General features: G+C 55.4%; 2 protein-coding genes across 2 annotated transcripts; both read left to right on the top strand.

Annotated features, from left to right (window-relative positions):
* The first annotated feature begins 8,148 nt into the window (after positions 1 to 8,148).
* GIPC1 (GIPC PDZ domain containing family member 1) lies at positions 8,149 to 18,116 on the top strand. Its single transcript, XM_059389236.1, is given in 9 exon segments — positions 8,149 to 8,248; positions 12,349 to 12,435; positions 14,389 to 14,562; positions 14,564 to 14,710; positions 15,469 to 15,654; positions 15,753 to 15,933; positions 16,699 to 16,811; positions 17,089 to 17,170; positions 17,307 to 18,116. Coding segments are annotated over 7 exon segments (1,002 nt in total). The 5' UTR covers positions 8,149 to 8,248; positions 12,349 to 12,435; positions 14,389 to 14,421; the 3' UTR covers positions 17,459 to 18,116.
* A 2,084-nt stretch (positions 18,117 to 20,200) lies between these two features.
* Positions 20,201 to 23,255, top strand: PTGER1 (prostaglandin E receptor 1). Its single transcript, XM_059389231.1, has 3 exons — positions 20,201 to 20,446; positions 21,357 to 22,306; positions 22,890 to 23,255. The coding sequence occupies exons 1-3, from the start codon at positions 20,272 to 20,274 to the stop codon at positions 23,154 to 23,156; spliced, it is 1,392 nt and encodes a 463-aa protein (XP_059245214.1). The 5' UTR covers positions 20,201 to 20,271; the 3' UTR covers positions 23,157 to 23,255.
* Positions 23,256 to 23,366: the final 111 nt, after the last annotated feature.

Raw genomic sequence — 23,366 nt, 5'->3', positions numbered from 1 at the left:
TCATGTTCCCTCCCACACACCTGAGAATGCTTTCCTGGTCTGCTGATTCCACGCCTACCTGGGGCATCTGAATTCTGAGTTCTCAAAATGTGATGATTCAGCCAGACATCTCCCCACTTCGTCACGAAGCGAGGAGACAAACCTCGGGAATGATCCACAAGGTCTCCCTCTAGAACAACCCTAGCTTCCTCAAGGTCACCAACCATGCCCTAATAATCTTTCATCACCAGCGCTGAGAGCAGTGCTTGGTCCAGAACTGCACTCTGAGTGTTTGGTGAATAAGTAATTGAGTAACCAACTGATTAGGACAAGAGGACCTGCAACGTCTATCCTATGACCACTCATGTTAGAGCATGTGCAGAGGAAGGACAACCCAGCCCCAGGGGGCTGCTGGTGGTTTCCCCTGGGAAGGATCCCCTGTGGCCCACTTCCTCCAAGTTCCCACCTGGTAGAAGTGGAAGTTCTCTGGCTCCAAGAAGCCCCTCTTTCCTGGGGACCTGTCCTACTTCATGATTAACGGGTTAGTCATTTAGCACAGTTCCTGAGTGTCAGGTCAATGCTAGGTCCTGGGAGAACCTGGGACAAGGCGATGTGGGCAGTCCTCCAGAAGCTCATCATCTTCTCCGAAACACAGATCTAACTAAAACAGAGATTTTAGGTTCTCGTGGCTTCCATAACAGGGTGCCACAAACAATGTGGCTTGGAGCAACAGGAAGTCACCCTTTCACACGTCGAAAGGCCAAGAGTCTGGAACCAAAGTGTGAGCAGGGTTGGTTCCATCTGGAGGCTCCGAGAAAGGATCTGTCCCATGCATCTCTGCTGGATCCTGGGTGTTCCATGCTCCCCACCCCCCCCCACAACCTCACAAGGCCCTCCCCCTGCACCCCTCTGTGTCTTCTCTTCTGTCTCTTCTAAGGACATTTGTTGGATTCAGGGCCCACCCTGATCCAGGCTGATCTCAAAATCCTTAACTTAATGACCTCTGCAAAGACCCTTACTCCAAATTAGGTCAAATCGACAGCATCAGGGACACAGACATATCTTTGTTGGGGGGGGCACCATTCAGCCCATTACACTGGGCAAGGCACTTCCCATGACCAGAGAGCTTGGAAGGAAGAGGTCTGGCGCGCCCTGAGGAAAGAGGCCAGGGGACCGGCATATGTCAGGATGGGCCATGGGAGCCGAAGCCCCCCGGATGAGGCTGTTAGGCACCTGATGGGTGCAGACTGACAAAGGCTGGGCTGAGGGGCATGAGACCCTGTAGCCTGGGGTGGCTGGAACAGATAGTAGGAGAAAGTTAGGTGGGGCCTGGCTGGGGTGAGGCAGGCCAGCTGCCAGGGCCTTGCGGAGGCAGGCCTACATGCCTGAGGCAGAAGGAAAGCCTGTTGGAAGAGTTTGAGTCAGGAAAGACATGGCCTGATTTGCCTTTTTGGGAAGTTGGAGCTGAGGCCTGGGTGGTTTGTCTCAGTGGGGGGGCCACCTTTCTTTGGGAAGGTATTGGTGGACAGCAACATAGCTTAAGCCCATCTCCAGATGGAATACTACAGCAAAGGGTGTTTTGAGGGCAGATGGCCTCCTGTCCGGGAGAGGCCGGCCTACGGGGTCTTCAGCAACGGAGGGACAGGACCTGACTCGGCTGCTCAGAGGCGCCCTCTGGCCGCTGTTAGGGTTGCAGACCTGGGAGTGGAAAGCGGACAGAGCTAGGAGCTGTGCTTGAAGTCAACTGCTGGGGATGATGGGGCTGGACCCGGGTGGGGGCCAAGGCGGTGGTGGGAAATTACCAGTGGTGCATTTTAAAAAGAGGTCTTCCCATCGGCCCTCCAGAAGACAGCACTGCTGCTGGATTTCTTATCAAAAGGCAGGTGCCTGTCCTGGGTCTGAGGGACCTGGGGCCAAAGGACCCAGCCCGGTAAGGGCCACCTCCTTTGCTTCCCCTCCAGGCCTGTCAGACTAAGATCACTCCTACCAGGCTGACAGGGCAAGCCCAAACACAGGCCACAAACTCCGAGATCACTCTGCCAGGGTATTGTCCCTCTGCAATCTTCCTCCTTGGTCCTCTCTGTCCCCCAAGTCTCATCATCAGGCCCCACACTGAGGCAAGTTTGACCCACCCACCCAGAGGGATGTCATGTGTCTTGGGGTTGAAGCTAAAGCACCATACCGATGAGTCACTGTTCAACTTTGAGTCAGTAGTTCCCCCACTCTGAGTCTCAGTCTCCCCCTTTATAGAATGGGGGTGATATCCAGTGTGATTATTCACAAAAAGCAGGCAGCACAGGCCATGGCACAATAGTAAGAGCTTAATAAAGGCATCTGTTTCCAGGGGCACCTGGGTGGCTCAGTCGTTAAGCGTCTGCCTTTGGATCAGGTCATGATCCCAGCGGGATCCTGGGATTGAGCCCTGCATTGGGCCTTCCTGTTCTGCGGGAAGCCTGTTTCTCCCTCTCCCACTCCCCCTGCTTGTGTTCCCTCTCTCGCTGTCTCTCCCTCTCTCTCAAATAAATAAATAAAATCTTTTTTTAAAAAAAGGCATCTGTTTCTGTCCATTTCTATTATGATATAGTGTGTTTATTCATCTGTCTGACCTCAACACTGTTCATTAACAACAGCTGGTGTTCCCTGAGCATTTACAATCTATCTGGCACCACTGCAGGCATCTGACACAGAATAGCTCATTTCATTCTGCATAATCATAATAACTTTAGGAGGTGTGTTCTATTATTATTCCCATTTCACAGAGGAGGAGACTAAGGCACACAGGGCGAAGCCCAGGGTCACGCAGAGCTGCACAGATGATGGAGAAAAAGCAGACTGTATCCTATCCCAGAACCTGAGGTGGCCTAGAGATGGAATAAGAGACCCAGGGAAACTAAAACTGTAGAACAAATAGAAGAAAATATAGAAGAATAACTTTGTGTTTTAAGGGAAGAACCTCTTTAATGAAATTTCATGGGTGTGAACCACAAGCAGATAAGTCCTGTTATACCAACCACAGTTAGGAATTTTCACCCAACGAAGGATGTAACAGATGAAGCAAATCATCACGTGTGAATATGTTTGTGATGCCTAATACTTTACCTTACCTCCCAGGGTCGCTAGGAGAGTTAAATGGCTTAATAAGTGTAAAGTTCTTAGAACAGTGTCTGGATGTGGGAAGCTCTGTCTAAACAGTATTTACCATTACTGAAGCTGCCAAGTGCTCAATATCACTGCGCTACCTAGTAGAACTATGCAAACGCACGTGTAATTTTAAATCGTCTAGCAGCCACATTAAAATAATAAAAGAAATAAGTGAAAGGAATTTGAGTAACACATTTTATGTAGCTCAATATATCCACATTATTATTATTATAACATGTTATCAGCATAAAAATGAATTAATGAGATATGATATTTTACAACTGCGCTTCTTTGTACTGTGTCTTAGAAACCTGGTGTGTATTTTCCACTGCCAGCATATCTCAATTTGTTGGGTTTTTTTCCTTAAGGTTTTATTTATTTATTAGCTAGAAAGAGAGAGAGAGCACAAGCAGGGGGGATGGCAGGCAGAGGGAGAAGTAGGCTCCCCACTGAGCAAGCAGCCCCATGTGGGACTTGACCCCAGGACCCTGGTATCATGACCTGAGCTGAAGGCAAATACTTAACCCACTGAGCCACCTAGGTGTCCCTGGCACATCTCAGTCTGTATTAGACATATTTCAAATGCTCATAACCACATGTGGAGATTTCACAGAGACGGAACAGACTGGACAGTGCAGGTCTTGCCTCCATGATGCAAATCAACAAATAAAAGATAGCAAGCCAAGTGGAAATAGGGCCAAGAGTATGAACAGGCAATTTACAAAAGAGGACAAACTGAAGGCCACTGAGTGAATAAGGAGAGGTTCAAAGTGACCAGAAATCAGAAAAATGGGAAAGATAGCAATGCTGTTGGCACTTGACAGTGAGTCCAAGTGGCAAAAATTAGAAGTTGGAAAAAGCTAGGCCCTTCTGCACTGACAGAAGATGTGACTGGGGACAGCAAGTCCAAGAGGCCACATAGAAATTGATTGTGCCCTGTAACCCAGCACCTCTGCATCCAGGTCTCTCTCCTAGGGGGATTCCCACCAGGTCAGTAAGGGGACATGTCCAAGGCAGCAGTGTGGGGAGCTGGAGGCTGTCTGGTGTCCATCCCCAGGGGACACAGTAGTGAGATGTGAGGGATATATCCATGGAGGACCAAGTGGAAATTAGAAGAAAACAGGGGTGCCTGGGTGGCTCAGTGGGTTAAGCCTCTGCCTTCGGCCCACGTCATGATCTCAGGGTCCTGGGATCCAGCCCCGCGTCGGGCTCTCTCCTTAGCGGGGAGCCTGCTTCTCCCTCTCTCTCTGCCTGCCTCTCTGCCTACATGTGATCTCTCTGTCTCTCCCTGTCAAATAAACAAATAAAATCTTAAAAAAAAAAATTAGAAGAAAACAGATTTAAGAGATTGGCAACATGGATGGATCTTTAAGGCCTACAGCAAAACAGGCAAACAAGCAAGCAAGCGATACAGTGCTAACTGGAAAACAAAAGTAGAAAACACCCACATCAAACAATGCACATTTTCAGGGGCACCTGGGTGGCTCAGTCAGTTAAGCATCTGCCTTCAGCTAGTGTCATGATCCCAGAGTTCTGGGATGGAGCTCCCTGTTGTCAGGTTCCTTGCTCAGCAGGGAGCCTGCTTCTCCCTCTCCCTCTGACTGCTGCTCTCTCTGCTTGTCTGTGCGTGCTCGCTCTCTCTCTCTCTGTCAAATAAATACATAAAATCTTTGAAAATTTGAATATTTTCAAGAAAATACTCAAAATGGGGCATGTTGGGGCACCTGGGTGGGTTAAGCCTCTGCCTTCGGCTCAGGTCATGATCCCAGGGTCCAGGGTCCTGGGATCGAGCCCCACATCGGGCTCTCTGCTCAGCAGGGAGCCTGCTTCCCCCTCCCTCTCTGCCTGCTTCTCTGCCTACTTGTGATCTCTCTCTGTCAAATAAATAAATAAAATCTTAAAACAAAAAGAGGGGGCATGTTGAGCCTCCTACCGTGCTGTACTAGAGATGGGAGGAAATTGGGGGTATTTTCCCCTAATGTTTATTTTGAAATTTTCAAAGATATAGAAAATGCACAAAAATGGTAAAATGAAAACCCATATGCTACTCTCCTGGATTCGGTGGTAATTGTTATGACCTTGCCACAATTGTGCTCACCTGTATGCACTCTCTCTCCCCACTCCCTCCTCTATATTAATATTAATGTATACCATATTATGATATTGTATATAGAATATATACATATATATTTTTGTAAGCCATTTGGCAGTTGCCGTTATCACAAATTTACCACTAAATAATTCAGTGTGTTTCTCCCCAAAATAAGAACATTCTCTTATCTAACCATAGAGCAATGCTTACATTCAGGAAATTTAATATGGCTGTATTATCTAATATCCACTCCACATTCAAATATCCTCAAGTAGCCCAAGAATATCTTTCACAGCTGTTTTATTTATTTTATTTTATTTTATCAAGGATCCAATCAAGGATCATACACTGATTTTGGTTGTCACCTCTTCAAACTGTTCCCCAGCGTTCCATTCATTCATTCAATTAATGGTTTGATTTTTCCTTTCCTGATATACATCTGTTTGAACACTCCAGGCGTTTTTGGTTTTTGTTTTTTGGTTTGGGGTTATTTGTTTATTTGTTGGCAGAAACTCCCTTAATCGGGAAGTATGTGGTTGTGTCCTCATGAGTAGATCCGGGTTAAACACTTTGAGCAGGACCAGGTACTTTGTAGGTGATGTCACAGCAAGGGGCATGTGAGGTTGGCCTGTCCCATCACTGGAGATAATAGTTTTGATCACTTGGTGAAAGTGGTGACTGCCAGGTTTCTCCCTGGTGCTTTTTCCAAAGTATCCTTCCCCCACTGTAATTAATGAGCAATTTGGAGCCTGGTCCTTTGAGACTGTGTGAATATCTACTTCCTCCACTGAGGAGCCTCGCCTGAATTAATTATTTCTCTCCTGACTGCAAAATGGGGATTTTCTAACTCAATCTTTCCTTATGTATGTATTTTTTTTAAAAAAAGATTTTATTTATTTACTTGACAGATCACAAGCAGGCAGAGAGGGGGGTGGGAAGCAGGCTTCCCGCTTAGCGGAGAGTCCGATGTCGGGATCAAGTCCCCGACCCTGAGATCATGACCTGAGCCGAAGGCAGAGGCTTAACCCACTGAGCCCACCCAGGCACCCAGCCCCAAGCTGGCATTCCAGATTATTTTTTCCAAAGGGAGCAGAGGCAGCCCTGGAGTCTGAACTCCTCAGCAGCTGGGCCTCCCAGCCTCTTGAGCTACAAAACTGGATAAAGAGGTGGCCTGCTCTGTGCCCTTGGACAACCCCCTCACCCCTCCCTGGGGGACCTTCTCATCAGCCAAAGGGGGGTTCAAGTGGACTCTGCTCAGGACTCTACTGTCCCTGTGGCCCCACATACTGTCCTCTTCAGGTGTATAGAGGGCAGCTCAGATGCCAGGCGCAAACAGGGCAGTGGGTACAGTCCCACAGAGGGCACTGGCCCGGCCATAGCAACTGATCACCCAGTGGGGATGGCAGAGGTCAGCAGAACAGGAAGAGAAGGACAATAGCAGTGGCAGTGTTTGCCAGCTGGGTGGGGCCAGACTCGCAGCCCTCAGTGGCTAAGCCCAGGCCTCACGCTCCTCTTTCACTCCGCCAGTCTGTAGGACCTGAGGGGCTGGGATACACAACAGCTCACCCTGGGGACTTCAGAGACCCAGTCATTCAATGAACATTGAGCAGAGTCTCAGCCATTAGAGGACTCCAAGTACTAAAATTCCCAGAACAAGCTCCTGGTCCAATGCCAACTGCGCCAGAGGTCGGTTTGGAGGTAGAACAAGGAAATCTCACCTGTCCTGGGAACTGAGTCCTGGTCTGTATGAGGTGCGTTTGTGCCTTTGTTTCTTGGATCTACTCCTGCCTGAGAAATCCCAGTTAGGAGGCAGACCTGATGATGGTGAGATCACCTGTCCTCTCATTCACACATGTACTGAGACGCTCCTCTCTCGCTGTCTGTCTCCGGACCCGGGCGGGGGGGGGGGGGGGGGGGGGGGGCGGAAGTGGGGGGGGGGGGGGCCGGAGGCAGTTAGATGGAGGGGACAGCCTCATGAGAGGGCAGAGGCTTGGATTGGCTGGATACCCTTTGAAACCTAGACATATTATGTGCTCAGTAAATATTTGTTGGTCTAACCAACAGCCAAGCATTCCATCTCGCCTTTGTCTTTCCTACCATGCACCGTTTCATACAGTTTTGCTAGCTCCTAGGATATTGCACTCTCCCAAAATGTGCAGTATCTCGCTGTTCAGCCTCCGGACCTTTTGCACGCGCTGTTACCTCTACCAGAAGCACATTTAGTTTCCTCGTTGAAATATCTGCAGAGATAGGACAGAGCCTGGCACGGAGCAGGGGCACATGAAATATTTGACAAGTGAATGAATGAATGAATGAATGTCCTTGTCCATTGTACACCCCAGGAAGCAGGGACACTCGGGACCCTCCCTATTCATCTCGATCCTCCGCCCGCTCGCCCGCCTGCCTAGAATGAATGCATCCTTTTTATCCGCTCCGAGGATGGCCGGGCTGGGGCAGGGGCAGACCGGGAGGAGCACTGGATTGGGGGCTGCCCTCGGCCCCCTCCCAGGTCTTCTAAAGGGTCAGCTTTTCCGGACGTGGGGAGTTTCCTTCTGCCCGAAACTTAGCCCCGGTCACCTGACTCCCACAACCAGCCCTCCCGCCCCTTACCACCCCGGACACCCTAGACCGACACTCAGCCAACAGCACGTGGTCCAGTGGGCCCAGCTTCCCATTGGTTGCCGGTCTTCCTTCCTCGCGATTGGCAGGGGCCCAGCCCCAGGTCCCCCCTCCGCGCCCTGTGGTGGTACAGCCTGTCGCGGCTTTAGGCGGGGTGGGAAGGTCCACTGCGCCTCGGCGCCGGGGGGGGGCGGGAAGAGCCGGGCGAGGCGGAGGGATCCCTCTGGAATGTTTCCGTCGGGCCCACCAGGGGCAGGGCGGCACGGCGAGGATTGGCCACGAGCGTCGGGCGGCGGCTCCTGATTGGCCGGGCTCGGGCGCGGACCCCGCCCCCCTGGCCGCGGCTGAGGGAGAGGCCCGGGCCGGAGTTTGCGGAGGGCCGAGCCGGGCGCGCGCAGGGTGGCGGCGGCGGCGCAGGTGAGTGCCCCCGCGGGCGGGGCGCGGCACAGCGGCTCCGGGGACCCCAGCGCGGACCTGCGGGGTAGCAGACCCGCGGGGATTCGGCGGATCGAGCGGGGTGGGGCCAGCCCCATGGACAGGGCTGGAGGTCTAGGTTGGGCTCCAGGATGCTCGAGGCCCCTTCCCAGAGGGACGCCTGTCTCCCCGACGGGTTAGGGTCAAACGCCTGCCGCCACTGGGTTGGAGTCGACAGCCCACCCTGCTCCCTGCGGTCCTCTGGACAGTCCCGGTCCCCAAGGGGACGGGCGCGGGGTCGGTATTTCGTGAGCCCTGCCTGGGCACCTCCCTGGAGGTGCCTCGTCCCAATCCTCCAGGGGCTTAGTGGGACCTGGAGAGGACCGAGGTCCCGATAATAATAATGAAAACATCACCCCGGCTAGCATTTACTGAACGCTTCCGTATCAGGTATGTACCATGCATATCATTGAGTCTAAACACCTTATGGAAGGTGCTGTTACTTCTTTTAGAAGTGAAGCAACGAACCCAGAGAGGTGGGAGTGACTTGCCCAAGGTGGCACAGCTAGTGAGTGACAGATCTGGAACTCAGACCCGTGCTTCAGAGTCCAGAACTGCAGTCTCAACCCCTAGACTAGATGACTTGGTGGCCCAGTGGCTCCATGGTTCAGGTGTTCCTGACCAGCTCCTTTGCCGGCTGCTGTTCCCACCCCCCACCCATGCACACATCTGAGCCACACCTCCTGGTCTTTGCTTTCCCCCTTAAGAGGTCACCAGACATCAGTCCTACCTTGTCTCCCCTGTGCTAGAAAGACAAGACATGAACACTTAGGTCCTCAGAAGAGTGACACCTGCAGGGGAGACAGGGGGCCTGGGGTCGCTTTGCCCGCTGGGCCCCTCTGGGAAGCTTGGGCTGAGGCCTGGGCAGTAGGCGTTCTCCCCGGAAACGAAACGCCCAGGAGCCGGTTTTTCAAGACTGAATCAGAGGCCTCCCGCCCTCCTCTCCAAAGCAATATCCTATTAGAAAGGGGAGGCTAGGTGTTGGTGGCCCCCTGCCCCCAGCTTATGTCAGCTCCCAGGAACCCCCTTCCCCACTTCCTGCTGCCCCCACCATGATTCTCCATGGTTGTGGAGTTGCTAAGTTTCAGGCCCTTCCCAGGGAAGAGACAGTGGGATGCTGGGATTCAAGCCAATGTGCTTGGTGCTCAGGCTGGCACTCTTTTTCTCTATCCCTATGTTCAGGTTTGAGGGGACACTGGGAACGTGGGGAGGGGGTGGCAGTTAGCAACTCCATGGCATGTTCTGAGGATAGGAGGGCTCAGAGAGTAGTCAGAATGAGGACATCAGGTACATCCGTCCATTCTACAAACATTTATTGAGCACCTGCTATGTGCCAGGCATGGTTCTTGGCACAGAGGATGCAATAGAGAACAAGACAAAAATCCCTCCTCTGTAGGAGCTGCCATTCTAGTTGTGGGGGGAGAGGGACAGGCAACAAGCAAGTTAACAAGTAAATAAAGAAGGTACCTGCAGATGGTAGAAGTGCTAGGTGCTATGAATAAAATATGAGGGGGTGGCATGGTAGAATCTGGAGGGGGAGCTCTTGGAGGAGGTGACTTTGTAGACAGGATCTAAGGACAAAAAGAAGGTAGCCTCGTGAAGATCAGGCAAGGGGCTCAGCCCCATTAAGGACTCTGACACTAGATGGAGCTTGGAATAGTGTGGCTGGGCCACCAGCTGCAGCTAAAGTGTCAATTCTGCAGGGGTCTGTGGCTCATATTAAGGAGCTTTTCCTCTGTAAGGTGGGAAACTGTTGTAAGTTTTGAAGCTGGGGAGTGACACGATCTGGTTTACGTTTTAAAATAGAGACACGAAGTGAAATAGCAGCCTAAGACTGAAAGACAAGAGTCCTGCCAGGGCAACATGTAATTAAGTGCATGGGCCTGAGCCGTCTGGACCACAGGGGCGGTTCCAGCAGACTGAGACAAGCCAGGGAGGCTGCCTGGAGGAGGTGGCCTAGTCTAGCCCTCTGCAGGCCGACTGGAGTGGACTGGGAGGTTTCTGGGCCGGGCCATGCAGGGGAGGAGGCCATAATAATAATGACAATAATAGTAACAGTTTCCTTAAATCAAATGTCAGGCAAAATGCTAATCAGGTTGTTTGCATAATCTCTTTGGATTCCTGTACAGAAATTCTGCTGTTTTTTGGTTTTTTTTTTTTTGAATGAGAAAACTGAGGCCCCATCACATGAAGTGACTTGCCCACGGCTACACAGCTGGTAAGTGGCGAGGGTGGGATTTGAACCCAGGCTGCCCTGCCTCTTCTAGCCTGGAAGGCAAATTCATTAATCACTTACTTTCCTCACTGCCATTATTCCCTCCTCGCAGGTGAGCATTTGGAAACTCACCTGAACCAGGGCAGCAAGCCTAGGCAGAGTAATGAGCTTGGGAATTGGTGATCAGGATGCGGGGGCCCTGGGTCAAGGAGGAAATAGTAGTTAAAAAAAAATCACCATTTATAGAACCCTTCTCATGTGCCAGGAACATGTTCCAGGCACATGTATGATTTCCCTGGAGCTCAGAGAAGATAAGACACTTGCCCAAGGTCACACCGCTAGTAAGTGGAGAGGTCGGGTTCCAGACTCATGTTCACAGCATCCTGCTGAGATGTGTGAGGGGCAGCAGGAAGAGAACCAGAGGAGGTGATGATAAGGGGTTTGGGATCTTTTTGTTTTAATCTTTTTTTTTTTTTAAGATTTTATTTATTTGATAGAAGATACAGCGAGAGAGGGAACACAAGCAAGGGGAGTGGGAAAGGGAGAAGCAGGCTTCCCGCTGAGCAGGGAGCCAGATGTGGGGCTCAGTCCCAGGACCCTGAGATCATGATCTGAGCTGAATGAAGGAAGATGCTTAACAACTGAGCCACCCAATAATCTGAGGGGACAGCATTGGTTTATTCATTCAGAATTTGCTTTTTGTCAAATATTCAGCAAATTCCTACTGTGATGGGTGCTGTGGATAGACAGATGAAGTAACCAATAAAATACTAGTATCCCAAATATATAAAGAGTTTCCACAAATCAATAAGAAAGACAGGCATTACAATAAAAAACAAACAAACTGTAATTTTTAAAAATGGGCAAAGACTTAAATAGGTAGTTCATAAAAGGACACATCCAAGTAGTTAATAAATGTCTTAAAAGTTGTTAAATGTGGAGTGTGGGTGGCTCAGTCGGTTAAGCATCCAACTCTTGATGTCAGCTCAGGTCATGATCTCTGTTGCGAGATCAAGCCCCTCAGCGGGCTCTGTGGTGGTGCCACAGAGAGCCTCAGTGGGCTCTCTGCTGGTGGTGGAGCCTGCTTAAGATTCAAGTCCCTCCCTCTACCTCTTCCCTTCCCTGCCACCACCCATTAAAAAAAAAAAAAAAAAAAAAAAGTTGTTATGCATCCTTGATTATGAAGGGAGTGAAAACAAAACCACAGTGAAAAGTGAGGGAGATAGTCTGTGTCTGTGTGGCTGGATGGAGCACCTGCCCTGTCCCTAGCACTGTGCTGGGAGGCAAAGAATGAGAACCACAGAGGTGGGGCTTGCGCTTTTGCGGGCAGGACAAGACTCCTTCGGGGCAGGGCCTCCAGCCTGTGCTCCTCTGCCTCCCCAGAGCCAGGCACAGGGACTGGTGGGCTAAGGAATATGAGGATCACTCATCCATCCATTCATTCAGCAAATATTTATTGAGCACCTGCTACACACCGGGCACTGTTCTCTGCACTGAGAGTATAGGAATGAAAAAGGCAGACAAAATTCCTTGCCCTTTGAGAAAACAGTGAACAAGAACAGTGGATGAAATGAGTTGTGGGAGAAGCAGAGGGCAGAGTCCGGTGCAGAAGCCCTGAGTCTGGGCTGCACCAGGGATGCCCAAGGAACAGGGGAAAGGCCTGTGTGCCTGGGAGGAGAGGAGGGGAGGGCAGTGATGGAGGGCAGATTTGGGGAGGTCTGTGGGTCAAGGGAAGGATGTTGGCTTTTACTTTGAAGGAAGTGGGAGCCCTGGGTTGGGAGGGTTGGTCAGAGCAGAGGACAGGTGTGATGTGACATGTGTTTTACAGGATCATTCTGGCTGCTGTGTTGACATAGACCGTGGAGAGTGAGGGCAGAAGCCGGAAGACTTGGAGGAGGCGACTGCACTAGTGTAGGTGAGAGATGCTGGGGCTGGAGCAGGGGTGACTGGAGGAGGTGTTGGAGAACAGATGAATGAATGCAGGTGCAAACAAATAGAGGCATGAGAGTGGGTGCAGCCAACTGGGCTTGGCTGAATCCAGGATGGCCCCCTGGAGGAAGAAGTTTTAAGGGAGGGAGCCAGAAGTCCTCTTTACACAGAAGAATGTGGCATAAGGAGATCCTTACCACAGCCTGGCCAGGTGGGTGGAAGTCCTCCCTTGCAGAGCAGACATCCCAAGTCCAGGGTGGATGGAGTTGCTTAGGGAGCCATGCTGTGTGGGCGTCAGACAGACCAGAGAGTGCAGCCGGCTTCCGTGACTTTGGACGTGTGACTCAAAAATGAAATCTGATCTCTTTCCCAGTCTAGAAGGCCTGCAGAGTCGACCCCTCCCACCCCCTGTTGCTTCCTGTAAAACCCCTCTTCTGTCTCCCATTGCTTGCTGCACTCTGGTTACACTGGGCTCCTGCTGTTCTGTGAGCCTGAGAGTCTGCTCAGAACCCTCCCGTGGCCACCACCTCACTCAGAGCAAAGGCCTAAGTCCTCCCTGGGCGCAGGAGGCCCTGCTAGCACTCTGTTCCAGCCACATAGGCCTCCTAGCTGTTCTTCAAACACACCAAGCACGTCCCCACTTCAGGGCCTTTGTATTGGCTGTTCCCTCTGCCCAGAGCCAACCTGCTCACATCCTCATGTGGATACTGCTTCCTGTCACTCAGGTCTCAGGTTCAGTTTCACCTGCTCAGAGAGGCCCTCCTTGAACTTGGGTGTAGAAGAACTTGCCTTGTTTTATTGTCTTCATAGCACAATTAGGAATTATATTAGACTTTCACACATGTGCTTGCTCACTGTGTGTCTTCTCTGGACTATATGTTCTGGACAGCTGGACAGAGCTCCAGCTAGCATACATGGCATCTAGAGGGGAATTGGAAGGAGGCAGCCCTTCCCCCCGGCAAACACATCAGCTTGACAAGCAGAGCACAGGCTGAATGAATTTCAGTCCCACTTGCAACCCTGGTCTGGTGCTTTTGCACAGTGAACAACCTGTGTAACTGCACATAGTGGCCCTGGTCAGGGAAGTTGGTTATCTTACTGAAGGCAAGATCTGCAGTGCTGCATGGAGTATAGTAAGTATTCAAAAAATATTTGTTTGAAAGGAGGGAGGAAGAAATAAGGGAGAGTGGAGGTAAAGGAAAGAAAAAGACTGTATCAGTCAGGACAAGTTTTGCAACAGTAACAAAGAACCCCCCAAATCTTAGTGGCTGAACTCCACAAAGGTTTATTTTTTTTGTTCCTGCTACATCATCGCAGCTCAGCAGGAGGTTCCATTCATTATAGTCAGTCAGGGCCTGGCGGATGGAGTCACTACCACATCAAACACACCCTGCCCAGGAAATAGAGAACCCTGGCATCTCTCACTCCAGTGAGCAAATGCTTCAGCCCAGAAATGTCATGGGTCACTTCCTCTCACAACTCATTGGGCAGAACTATAGTCATATGCCCGCCCAGTCACACAGAGGTCAGCAAGTGTCACCTGCCTGTGTGCTTTGAAGGGAGAGTCAGTTTTTTTGTGCACAGCACTAGTGACCATCGGTGCCAATAGAAAAATAAAGGGGAATGTAACCACTCCGAGCCTCCATTTTCTCATCTGCTAAATGGGCATCCTCGTAACATAATATCCAGTGTGGCCACCAGCCGATGGATGGTGGACGTGTGAGGATGAAGGAAGGTCACAGCATAGTTTGCTTGGGGTCTTAGCAGGTATTAGCTGCTCATATTACTTCTCTACAAGGTTTGTAAGTGCTGGGCCCCGGATTTGAACCAAGGCCAGTCTATTCTCTAAATATTTCCTAAGCCCAGTAGGGGCTAACAGTGTGGGAGAGGCAACCTGAGGCCACCGCCCAGGCCCTGAGTGCATTTTCCTGCCCTGCAGATCTCCTGAGAGAGCTCACGCTTCTCGCTGCTCATGCCGCTGGGACTGGGGCGGCGGAAAAAGGCACCGCCTCTGGTGGAAAATGAGGAGGCTGAGCCAGGCCGTGGGGGGCTGGGCGTGGGGGAGCCGGGGCCCCTGGGTGGGGGTGGGGCAGGGGGGCCCCAAATGGGCCTGCCCCCCCCCTCCCCCGGCCCTGCGGCCCCGCCTCGTGTTCCACACCCAGCTGGCCCACGGCAGTCCCACGGGCCGCATTGAGGGCTTCACCAACGTCAAGGAGCTGTATGGAAAGATCGCCGAGGCCTTCCGGCTGCCAGCTGCCGAGGTACCAACTGGGGAGCTGGGCACCAGGGTCCCTGATGGTGGGCTGAGGCCTGGGCATGCCTCCTCCTTGGGAGCTGTGGCTCAGATGCTGAAGTTCCATACACCGAGGCCTGCTCCCTAGTGGATCGTGAGAGCTGGTGGCCACACTGGATGCCAAGTTCCCATCAGTCATTAGGATGCCTGCACTCCAGTGAACTATGGAGAGCTGGAGATTAGGGCTGAGTGCTGAGTTCCCATTAGGCACTGGGAGGCCTATGCCCCGTGGACAGCAGAAATGGGTGACCAGGGCTGGATGCAACATTCCTATCATGCATTAGAAGGCTTGCGCCCCAGTTGATTATGGGATCCGAAGGTCAGATGCGAAGTTGATTTCTCTGTGATGCATTGGGAGGCCTTACCCCAAGGACTAGGTAGCTGAAGGAAGAGAGGCAAGAAGAGCAACAGTAGGACTGAGCAGGAAGTAGATGCAGGGGTCCCAGTAGGTGCGGTGGGTATCCTGTGCCCCTTTATTTGTTCCACAAGCCCTTACTGAGCATCCACTGTGTGCCAGGCTCTGTGCCCTGGGAGCTGCAGGGAGTTTTTGCTAGAACAGAGATCCCAGCCCTAGCAGAGCTGCCTCTTGGAGGGGGGTACTGTGGGGCGGTCAGGCACTGGGGTGGGGACCCACAGCCCTTTCCCAGCTCCCTCCTTGCCCCTCAAGTGGTAGTTAGCAAAGGGTGAGGGAGGGAGGTAAGGGTTGAGTGTCTCCCGCCCATGCAGGTGATGTTCTGTACCCTCAACACCCACAAAGTGGACATGGACAAGCTCTTGGGGGGCCAGATCGGGCTGGAGGACTTCATCTTTGCCCACGTCAAGGGGCAGCGCAAGGAGGTAGAGGTGTTCAAGTCAGAGGAGGCGCTGGGGCTCACCATCACTGACAACGGGGCCGGCTATGCCTTCATCAAGGTGCTTGTGGGGATGGGGCCCCCGAAGTCCTGAGGGTGAGGATGGGCTGCGGGAGCGAAGGCCAGAGCCCTGGGGGCTGACAGCTGCTCTCCCCGCAGCGCATTAAGGAGGGAAGCGTGATCGACCATATCCAGCTCATCAGTGTGGGTGACATGATTGAGGCCATCAACGGACAGAGTCTGCTGGGCTGCCGGCACTATGAGGTGGCCCGTCTGCTCAAGGAGCTGCCCCGAGGCCGCACCTTCACACTGAAGCTCACAGAGCCCCGCAAGGCCTTTGGTGAGGGGGCTTCCACCTCCACCTCCGTGGAGGCCCTAGTTGCTTGGGTTCAGGCCACAGTGGCAGGGAGGCACCAGCAGGTGGCGCCCAAGGCCAGCCAGCTGCAGTGGAGTAGGGGGATAGCTCCGCCTTGCCCTGGGGAGGGGGTGCTGGCTCTACGCCCAGCCTGGGAGGAGGGTGAGAACAAGGAGGAAGTTGCCCCCACACCCAGCTTCCCCGAACCATTAGCCCAGCCAAGCGCCCCCAGCCCTGGCAAGCTACCCCCCCAGCCCTGAAAAGCCAGGGTTGGCTGCCCTGTTCCTGCACCCCCACTTTTCTGTCTGACTTCACTAACTCTCTGGAATGGGCCTAAGGCCCCTGAGGTGGGGGTGGGGGACTCTCAAACACTTCCCCCAGGCAGATAGGGTTGGTCTTTGACCCAGCAGCTGTATCCCCTTGGCCTTGGGGAGAACAGCTCAAGACCCAGACCCCACCCCCTTCCTGTCCCTCAGGCCCTGGGAACAGGGCCCCCATCTGTCTCCCCTCCAGCCTTTTCCATTCTCAGCCCCTGCCTGTCCTTACCCCCTTGCCCCGCTCCACCCTCCATGCCAAGCCTGGGTCAGGAGTCCTGCCCTCCTGGGGTCACCTCAGACCCCAAATCCCCAGAGCCTGCAGAAGCTTGGAGAAGGTAGAAGGGGGTATCAGAGGCCAGGCTGCTGGGGTTCCTGCCCAAGGTATGCTGGAATTGGGCTTCCCAGACCCTTACCCCCTCCCTGCCTTCCACAGACATGATTGGTGTACGCTCAGGGGGTGGCCGCCCAGGCTCTGGCCCCCAGCTGGGCACTGGCCGAGGGACCCTCCGGCTCAGATCCCGTGGCCCTGCCACAGTAGAAGATGTGGTGAGTATTCTAGCCAGGGCCCAGCCCTCCTTCCCGGGGCATCCAATAGATTCAAATCCACCTCTGCCACACACCAGCTCTGGGACATTTGTTGGGCAGGTGGGCCTCAGTTTCCTTGTTTGTAAAGTAGGGGGAACAGTAATACCGTCACAGGTTGTGGTGAGGATGAGCTGTGGGTCCGTATATGTAAAGTGGTGAAAAGAACATCCCGCACTTAATAGGTACAATTATAAACACGTTCACATTATTGTGATGTCACTGTCCCTCCCCCCGCCAGCCCTCCGCCTTTGAGGAGAAGGCGATTGAGAAGGTAGATGACCTGCTGGAGAGCTACATGGGCATCAGGGACACGGAGTTGGGTGAGTGGGGACGTCTGGATCTGGGTATGGGTGTGAGCCTGGGGAAGGGGGCTTCTAGGTCATGTGGGGCTGGGTCTAACCTGAGGACCTCGGTCATCTGTGCTTCCATTCTGCCCCCCCCCCAACCCCTGTCCAGCGGCCACCATGGTGGAGCTTGGAAAGGACAAAAGGAACCCAGATGAGCTAGCCGAGGCTCTGGACGAACGGCTCGGTGACTTTGCCTTCCCTGATGAGTTCGTATTTGACGTCTGGGGTGCCATTGGGGATGCCAAGGTCGGCCGCTTCTAGGCCTCCTTCCAGACCTCTCAGTGACCTGGCTCCGCTTGGTGGGAGCCCCCCGTGGGAGGGCCACCATGGCCTGGATCCCAGCATCTGGCTTGGACCTTTGCTCCTCACCCCAAGGATGACACAGAGAGTGGAGGTGGGCCCGGGCCTCTGCCCCACTCCAATCGGTACCACCCCTCCCCAGTTCCCACCCTGGCGGTGCCCGGTCCCCCCTTGCCATGTTCCCCACCTACCTCAGCTGGGTCAGGCACAGGGGGTGGAGGGAGGGACCAGCCAGATTGGGCGGCCACCCCCGCCCCCAACACTTTCCGCATCAGCTGCCAAACTGGTCTCTCATCTCCCTGGGGCCTGTTTGGGGGTCGTGACCTCCCTCGTTTCCTGCTGCAGGGAATGCAGAAGGGGGGCATCCCCCCCTCAGCAAATGCAATAATGCCCTCCCCCGACCCCGTGCCCCACCCAGAGAGGAGCCCCCTCACCGTGGAGTCTGTTACCTCCGTATTGGAAACACTAGTCTGCTGTGAACCCCGAACCTCCCTCCCTCCCCTGCCCTCTGTGTCTCCCTCAGCCCAGCCCCAGACAGAAGGGGCAGGAGAGAGGATGGCAGCGGGCTTTTGTATCTGAATTTGCTGTCTTGAACATAAAGAATCTATCTGCTGTTGGACCTGTGTGGTGGCTTCAGCTTTGGCTTCGTGGTGGGAGAAGGGGGTGAGCCAAGGCTGGGAAAGAATGTAGCAGCTGAAATCCATCCTCCTTGGGCTCCAAATTGAATTAGGAGCTTTCATGGGCCACCCCCCCCCACCAACCCGTTCCGCCTGATGAGGTTTCTGGCTGCGGGCCACCAGGCTTCCAGTCAAAGGCCGGAGCTTCCTGGCCTACTGAGGTTCAAATCTTGCTCCCTCTCGAACAAAGCCTCCCGCCACCTCAGGCCTGATGTGAACAGTGGGTGCAAGGCTGTTATCACCCAGGGCCACGGGGAACACCTGGGCCAGGCTGGGGGGCGGTGCAGAAGCTTGGCTTGGGAAAAGAAAGATGGGGGCCTGGGATGGAGGCCTGCTAGGGCAAATGCTGTGGGGAGGAGCCCTGCACCCAAGACCGAGGGGAGCAGTCATGATGTGGCCCCCGTTCCTGCTGACCCTGGATGTGTGGGGTCCGCTGGCGTCCATGGCCTGCACTGGACATAAACCCAGCGTGCTTGTTTTGACAACCTACTTCATCCTTGAGGATTGAGTGGGGATCAGGGAAGGGGGGTGGGCCCCTGGCCAGACCTGGAGGGAAGGGCAGGAATTGAAGCAAGGGGAGCCAGGCCAGAGGTCCTTGCAGGAATGTCTGAGGTCAGCCCGCTCCCCTTTTTCATCCCTCCTTTCAGCAGGAGGGCCTGCCGGGGAAAGGAGCTGGGAGGGGTGGCTAGGCTTGGGGTGTGTGTGCAGCCTTCTTGGGGTGGGATGGAGACAGCTGTTGGTAGGATCCCTCTCAGTGTCTCTGTGCCGGTAAACCGCTCAGGTCGTGAAAGGGTGTAGCTGTGTTTCTCAGCGTTTAGGCAGTAAGACTGTGTCTGACAGAGTTTGGGTGGTTTTTGACTCTGTCGAGGGAACAGGATGTAATGACTGTCTTCATGTTCCAAGGTGTTTGTGGGTGTAACCTGCAGCAGTCTGTGTGGAGTGTGGCCCTGTAAGGGCAGCTTGCGTTGGGTGGGGGGGATCCCAGGCTGTGAGGGTGTGAGTCTCTGGGTATTAGGAAACACCTAACACCTGCGTGGGGTAGGTGTGTTGACCAGCTAGATCTCCAGATGTCCAGGAGGTGGCACTCCTGTATGTGTATGGTGTATGGAGTGTATTCGTGGTGCTGGTCTTGGACTGTTGGGGTATCTGTGGGTGATATGGAGTGTGGCTAGTGGGCTGTCTCAGAGTAGGGATTGTGTGGGTCTCCGTGCTGAGACTGGATCTCCCAGCACTTTCTCATGGGAATGCATTTCAGCGTTGTTGAGAGAAATTAAAGCAAGTAACAATGGGGGCACCTCTGGGGGTCATGGAGGTGACACAGTCACAGTGCATTCAGGTGTATGACAATGGCCTACCCCAAAGCTCTGAGGAACATGGCTACTGCTGAGCTGGAGACAGGCTGACGGTATCTGGTCTTAGGGTGTTAAAAGGTATGATGGTGTGTAAGTGTAAGATGTGTGTGTATGGGTGCCCTTCCTTCTGAGGGCAGGATGTGCGGCTGCAGTTGTGTGTCTCAGGAGAGAGTCCCTGGTCACCTAACCTCTTGGTTCCCCTGCCCCTCTTCAGCCTCCTCCCCTGACCCCTCCCCCAGGGTATGACTTGCTGCTGGCCCTGGCTGGAGCTCTAAGCCCCTGTGTAAATAGTGGGCGAGTCTCCTGGCCAGGCTGGGCCTGACCCAAGTTGGTCCACATGAGGCACTGCCCACCACCACCGACCCAGCATCCACGAGGGCTTTGGCAGGGCAAGAGAATGTTGCGGACCCCAAACAGGGTTAGCCCCCGACCTCACAGTTCCTGTGGGGGCAGAGGCACCCCCTGCAGCCGCCCCAGTGCACCGCCCTGGGCGATGCTCACATTTTCCAGTGTTTAGATTTTATCCGCTTTATTAATGAGGCAGGCGAAAGGCCCACGCCTGGGGGGAGGGGAGGAAGAGGGCTACTCCGGCCCTGCCAGGGGGAGGGGGTCATGGGGAACCAGGCCAACTCCCCAGGAGCCCCCTTCCTGATGGGGCAGCTGGGGTCCAGAGTGGCCCCTGCCCACTGCCAGGAGCACAGAGGGGTCTCTGTCACTTGAGGGGGGGGGGGGCTGTGGGCGCAAGATGGCTGGAGCGGCCCCTGGAGGCCAGAGCGGGCAGCGGGAGGAGGCAGGGAGCCGAGGAGCCGCCCCAGGAGGGAGGGAAAGGGAGCGGCCAGGCCTGCCAGAGAGCTCTAGTGCAGCGGGCGCGGGTGCAGCAGGCAGCAGGCGATGGAGACCTGGAGTCCCAAGCTGTGTGGGTAAGAAGCCTGGGGCATGGGGATGTCTGGTGGGGGAGGAGGGTTTGGAAGATGGGACCATGGCTACTTCAGTCACTCTGTCCTGTGTTCTTGACTCCCAGCCCCATCTGTCTGTCCCTGTCAGTCTTACTGTCTGTCTAACTGCCTTTCCCATGTGGCCAGCAGGCAGTTCTGCCCTTTTAGTCCTCACCTCCAGGTTATCAGGGATGGGTGGTGCTGGGTCCGCCTTGAGGTCTTTGCGGCAGAGACCTGGAGCTGGTGGGAATGGGAACCAGAGGGCATCCATGGTGAGGCAGCTGTGATCAGGGGCAGAGCCAGGGTGAGACAGTAACAGAACCCTCGGGAGTGTAGGGACAGGGATGGTAGGGACAGAGATGTGGCTGTGGGGAACAGGACAATGAGGTGGGGAGAGATGTGCCCATGGTGGCAGAGGGGGTGCTGTGAACATCAAACATGGGACTGGAGAAGAGGTGACGTGATGGTCGGGGATGGGGCAGTGAGGTCAAGTGGGGCCCTGCGATCAGAAATGGGTCGGCAGGTGTCAGATAGAGCCAGGGGCAAGGACTTCGCTGTGGTGCAAAAATGAGGTGGGTGTCAGAGCTAGATCTGTGACGCCCAGCAGTGGGGACAGACTCGAAGGAACCAAGGTGGACGGAGAAGGTGGTGAAGGCAAGAATGAGGCCCCAAGCAAGAGATGGGCTGATGAGGCAGAGATCAAAGGGGTGGGGAATAGGGCAGCCAGGGTCATCTGCAGTGGCCCCGGGCAGAGTCGACAGAAGAATGCCGTGGCATCAAATGGGTCCGGTTGATCCGAGGTGGGACTGCCTGCTGGTCCCATTCGGATGGTGGGCAGTGTGCTCCTAGCTGGCCTCACCATGCCCTCTTCTCCTCTCCCCTGCCTCCACCCCAGCATCTGACATGAGTCTCTGCGGGCCCCTCAACCTGAGCCTGGCTGGCGAGGCGACCACATGTGCGGAGCCCGGGGCTCTCAACGCGTCGGCTGGGCCTCCCTCCGGCCGGGCAGGCGCGTCGCCAGCGCTGCCCATCTTCTCCATGACCCTGGGCGCCGTGTCCAACGTGCTGGCGCTGGCGCTGCTGGCGCAGGCCACGGGCCGCCTGCGGCGCCGCCGATCGGCCGCCACCTTCCTGCTGTTTGTCGCCAGCCTTCTGGCCACTGACCTGGCAGGCCACGTCATCCCCGGGGCGCTGGTGCTGCGCCTGTACGCGGCGGGCCGCTCGCCGGCGGGTGGCGCCTGCCACTTCCTGGGAGGCTGCATGGTCTTCTTCGGCCTGTGCCCGCTGCTACTGGGCTGCGGCATGGCCGTGGAGCGCTGCGTGGGCGTCACGCGGCCGCTGCTGCACGCGGCGCGCGTCTCCACCGCCCGCGCGCGCCTGGCGCTGGCCGCGCTGGCCGCCGTGGCTTTGGCGGTGGCGCTGCTGCCCCTGGTGCGCGTGGGCCGCTACGAGCTGCAGTACCCCGGCACGTGGTGCTTCATCGGCCTGCGCCCGGCGGGCGGGTGGCGCCAGGCGCTGCTCGCCAGCCTATTCGCCGGCCTCGGCCTGGCGGCGCTGCTCGCCGCGCTCGTGTGCAACACGCTCAGCGGCCTGGCCTTGATGCGCGCCCGCTGGCGCCGCCGCTCTCGACGCCGTCCTCCTGCATGTGGCCCCGATGGCCGCCGTCTCCGGGGGGCGCGCGCGCCCCGCTCAGCCTCAGCTTCGTCCTCCTCGTCCGTCGCTTCGGTCCCCGGCGGCTCCCCGGTCCGTGGCTCAGCACGCCGAGCCCGCGCTCACGATGTGGAGATGGTGGGCCAGCTCGTGGGCATCATGGTGGTGTCGTGCATCTGCTGGAGCCCGCTGCTGGTGAGGGGCGCACACGCCCCTCCGGCCAGGCTCCTCCCTGCCCCCTCCCACCCCTTTCCCTCCTAGGATACCTGGGTTCTCCCTTTGCAGCCGGGGCCCCACCCCCTCGAGGCCCCAACTGTCAGGAAAGACCGCCTTTTGGCCTCTCCGTCTGACATCCCACCCCCTCCACCCAGTCCCCTTTTCTTACTCCCTCCCTGGGTCTTTGTAGTTCACCCCAGCCAGGCAAGCTTCCTCCCAGCCCCACCCCTCAGACCCGGACGCTTCATTCCCTAGCACCTTCCACCACCACCCCATCCCGTCTCTCTTCTCCCCTCGGTCCCCAGCCCTTCGGGATCCCTGGGACGTCTCTCCTTTTCTCGAGCCCCCACTCACTGAAGGCCAATGCTTCTGCCACGCTTTCTTCGCCCCTCTCTCCATAGTTCCTTCTTATGAAAACTTCCATTTCCCCTTCCTGTAAGCCCCTGCCCCCCCTCACAGCTCCCTTACCTTCCGGCCACGCTCCCATCCATCCCAGCCCCACCCTCGGCCAGCCCCCTTCTCTTCCACCTGCCCCAAAGGCTCACACCGGCTTCTCCCGCAGGTGTTAGTGGTGATGGCCGTCGGGGGCTGGGGCTCCAGCTCCCTGCAGCGGCCGCTGTTTTTGGCCGTGCGCCTCGCTTCATGGAACCAGATCCTGGACCCCTGGGTGTACATCCTGCTGCGCCAGGCGGTGCTGCGCCAACTGCTTCGCCTCCTGCCCCCGAGGGCCGGCACCAAGGGCAGCCCTGCGGATCTGGGCCTAAACAGGAGCGCCTGGGAGGCCAGCTCGCTGCGCAGCTCCAGGCACAGTAGCCTCAGCCACCTGTAGGCGAGCCAGGAGTCCCAGCGGCTAAGTCAGACTACCCCGGGCCGGGCCCAAGACCGCAGCGCGAAGCCTTCGGGGGAATAAAGTCCTTTTGAGGACCTGCGCGCGGGGCATGTGTCGGATCGGGGCTGCGGCAACCCTGTGACCAGGCGGGGGCGATAGAGGCGCCGCCTGAGCCTCCGGGGTGTGCAGTTCCGGGACACTCCATGCAGA

The sequence above is a fragment of the Mustela nigripes genome, chromosome 2, assembly GCF_022355385.1.
Source record: "Mustela nigripes isolate SB6536 chromosome 2, MUSNIG.SB6536, whole genome shotgun sequence".
Classification (NCBI taxonomy): domain Eukaryota; kingdom Metazoa; phylum Chordata; class Mammalia; order Carnivora; family Mustelidae; genus Mustela; species Mustela nigripes.
Note: the sequence above shows the minus strand (reverse complement) of the source record. Positions and strands in the feature narration are given on the sequence as shown.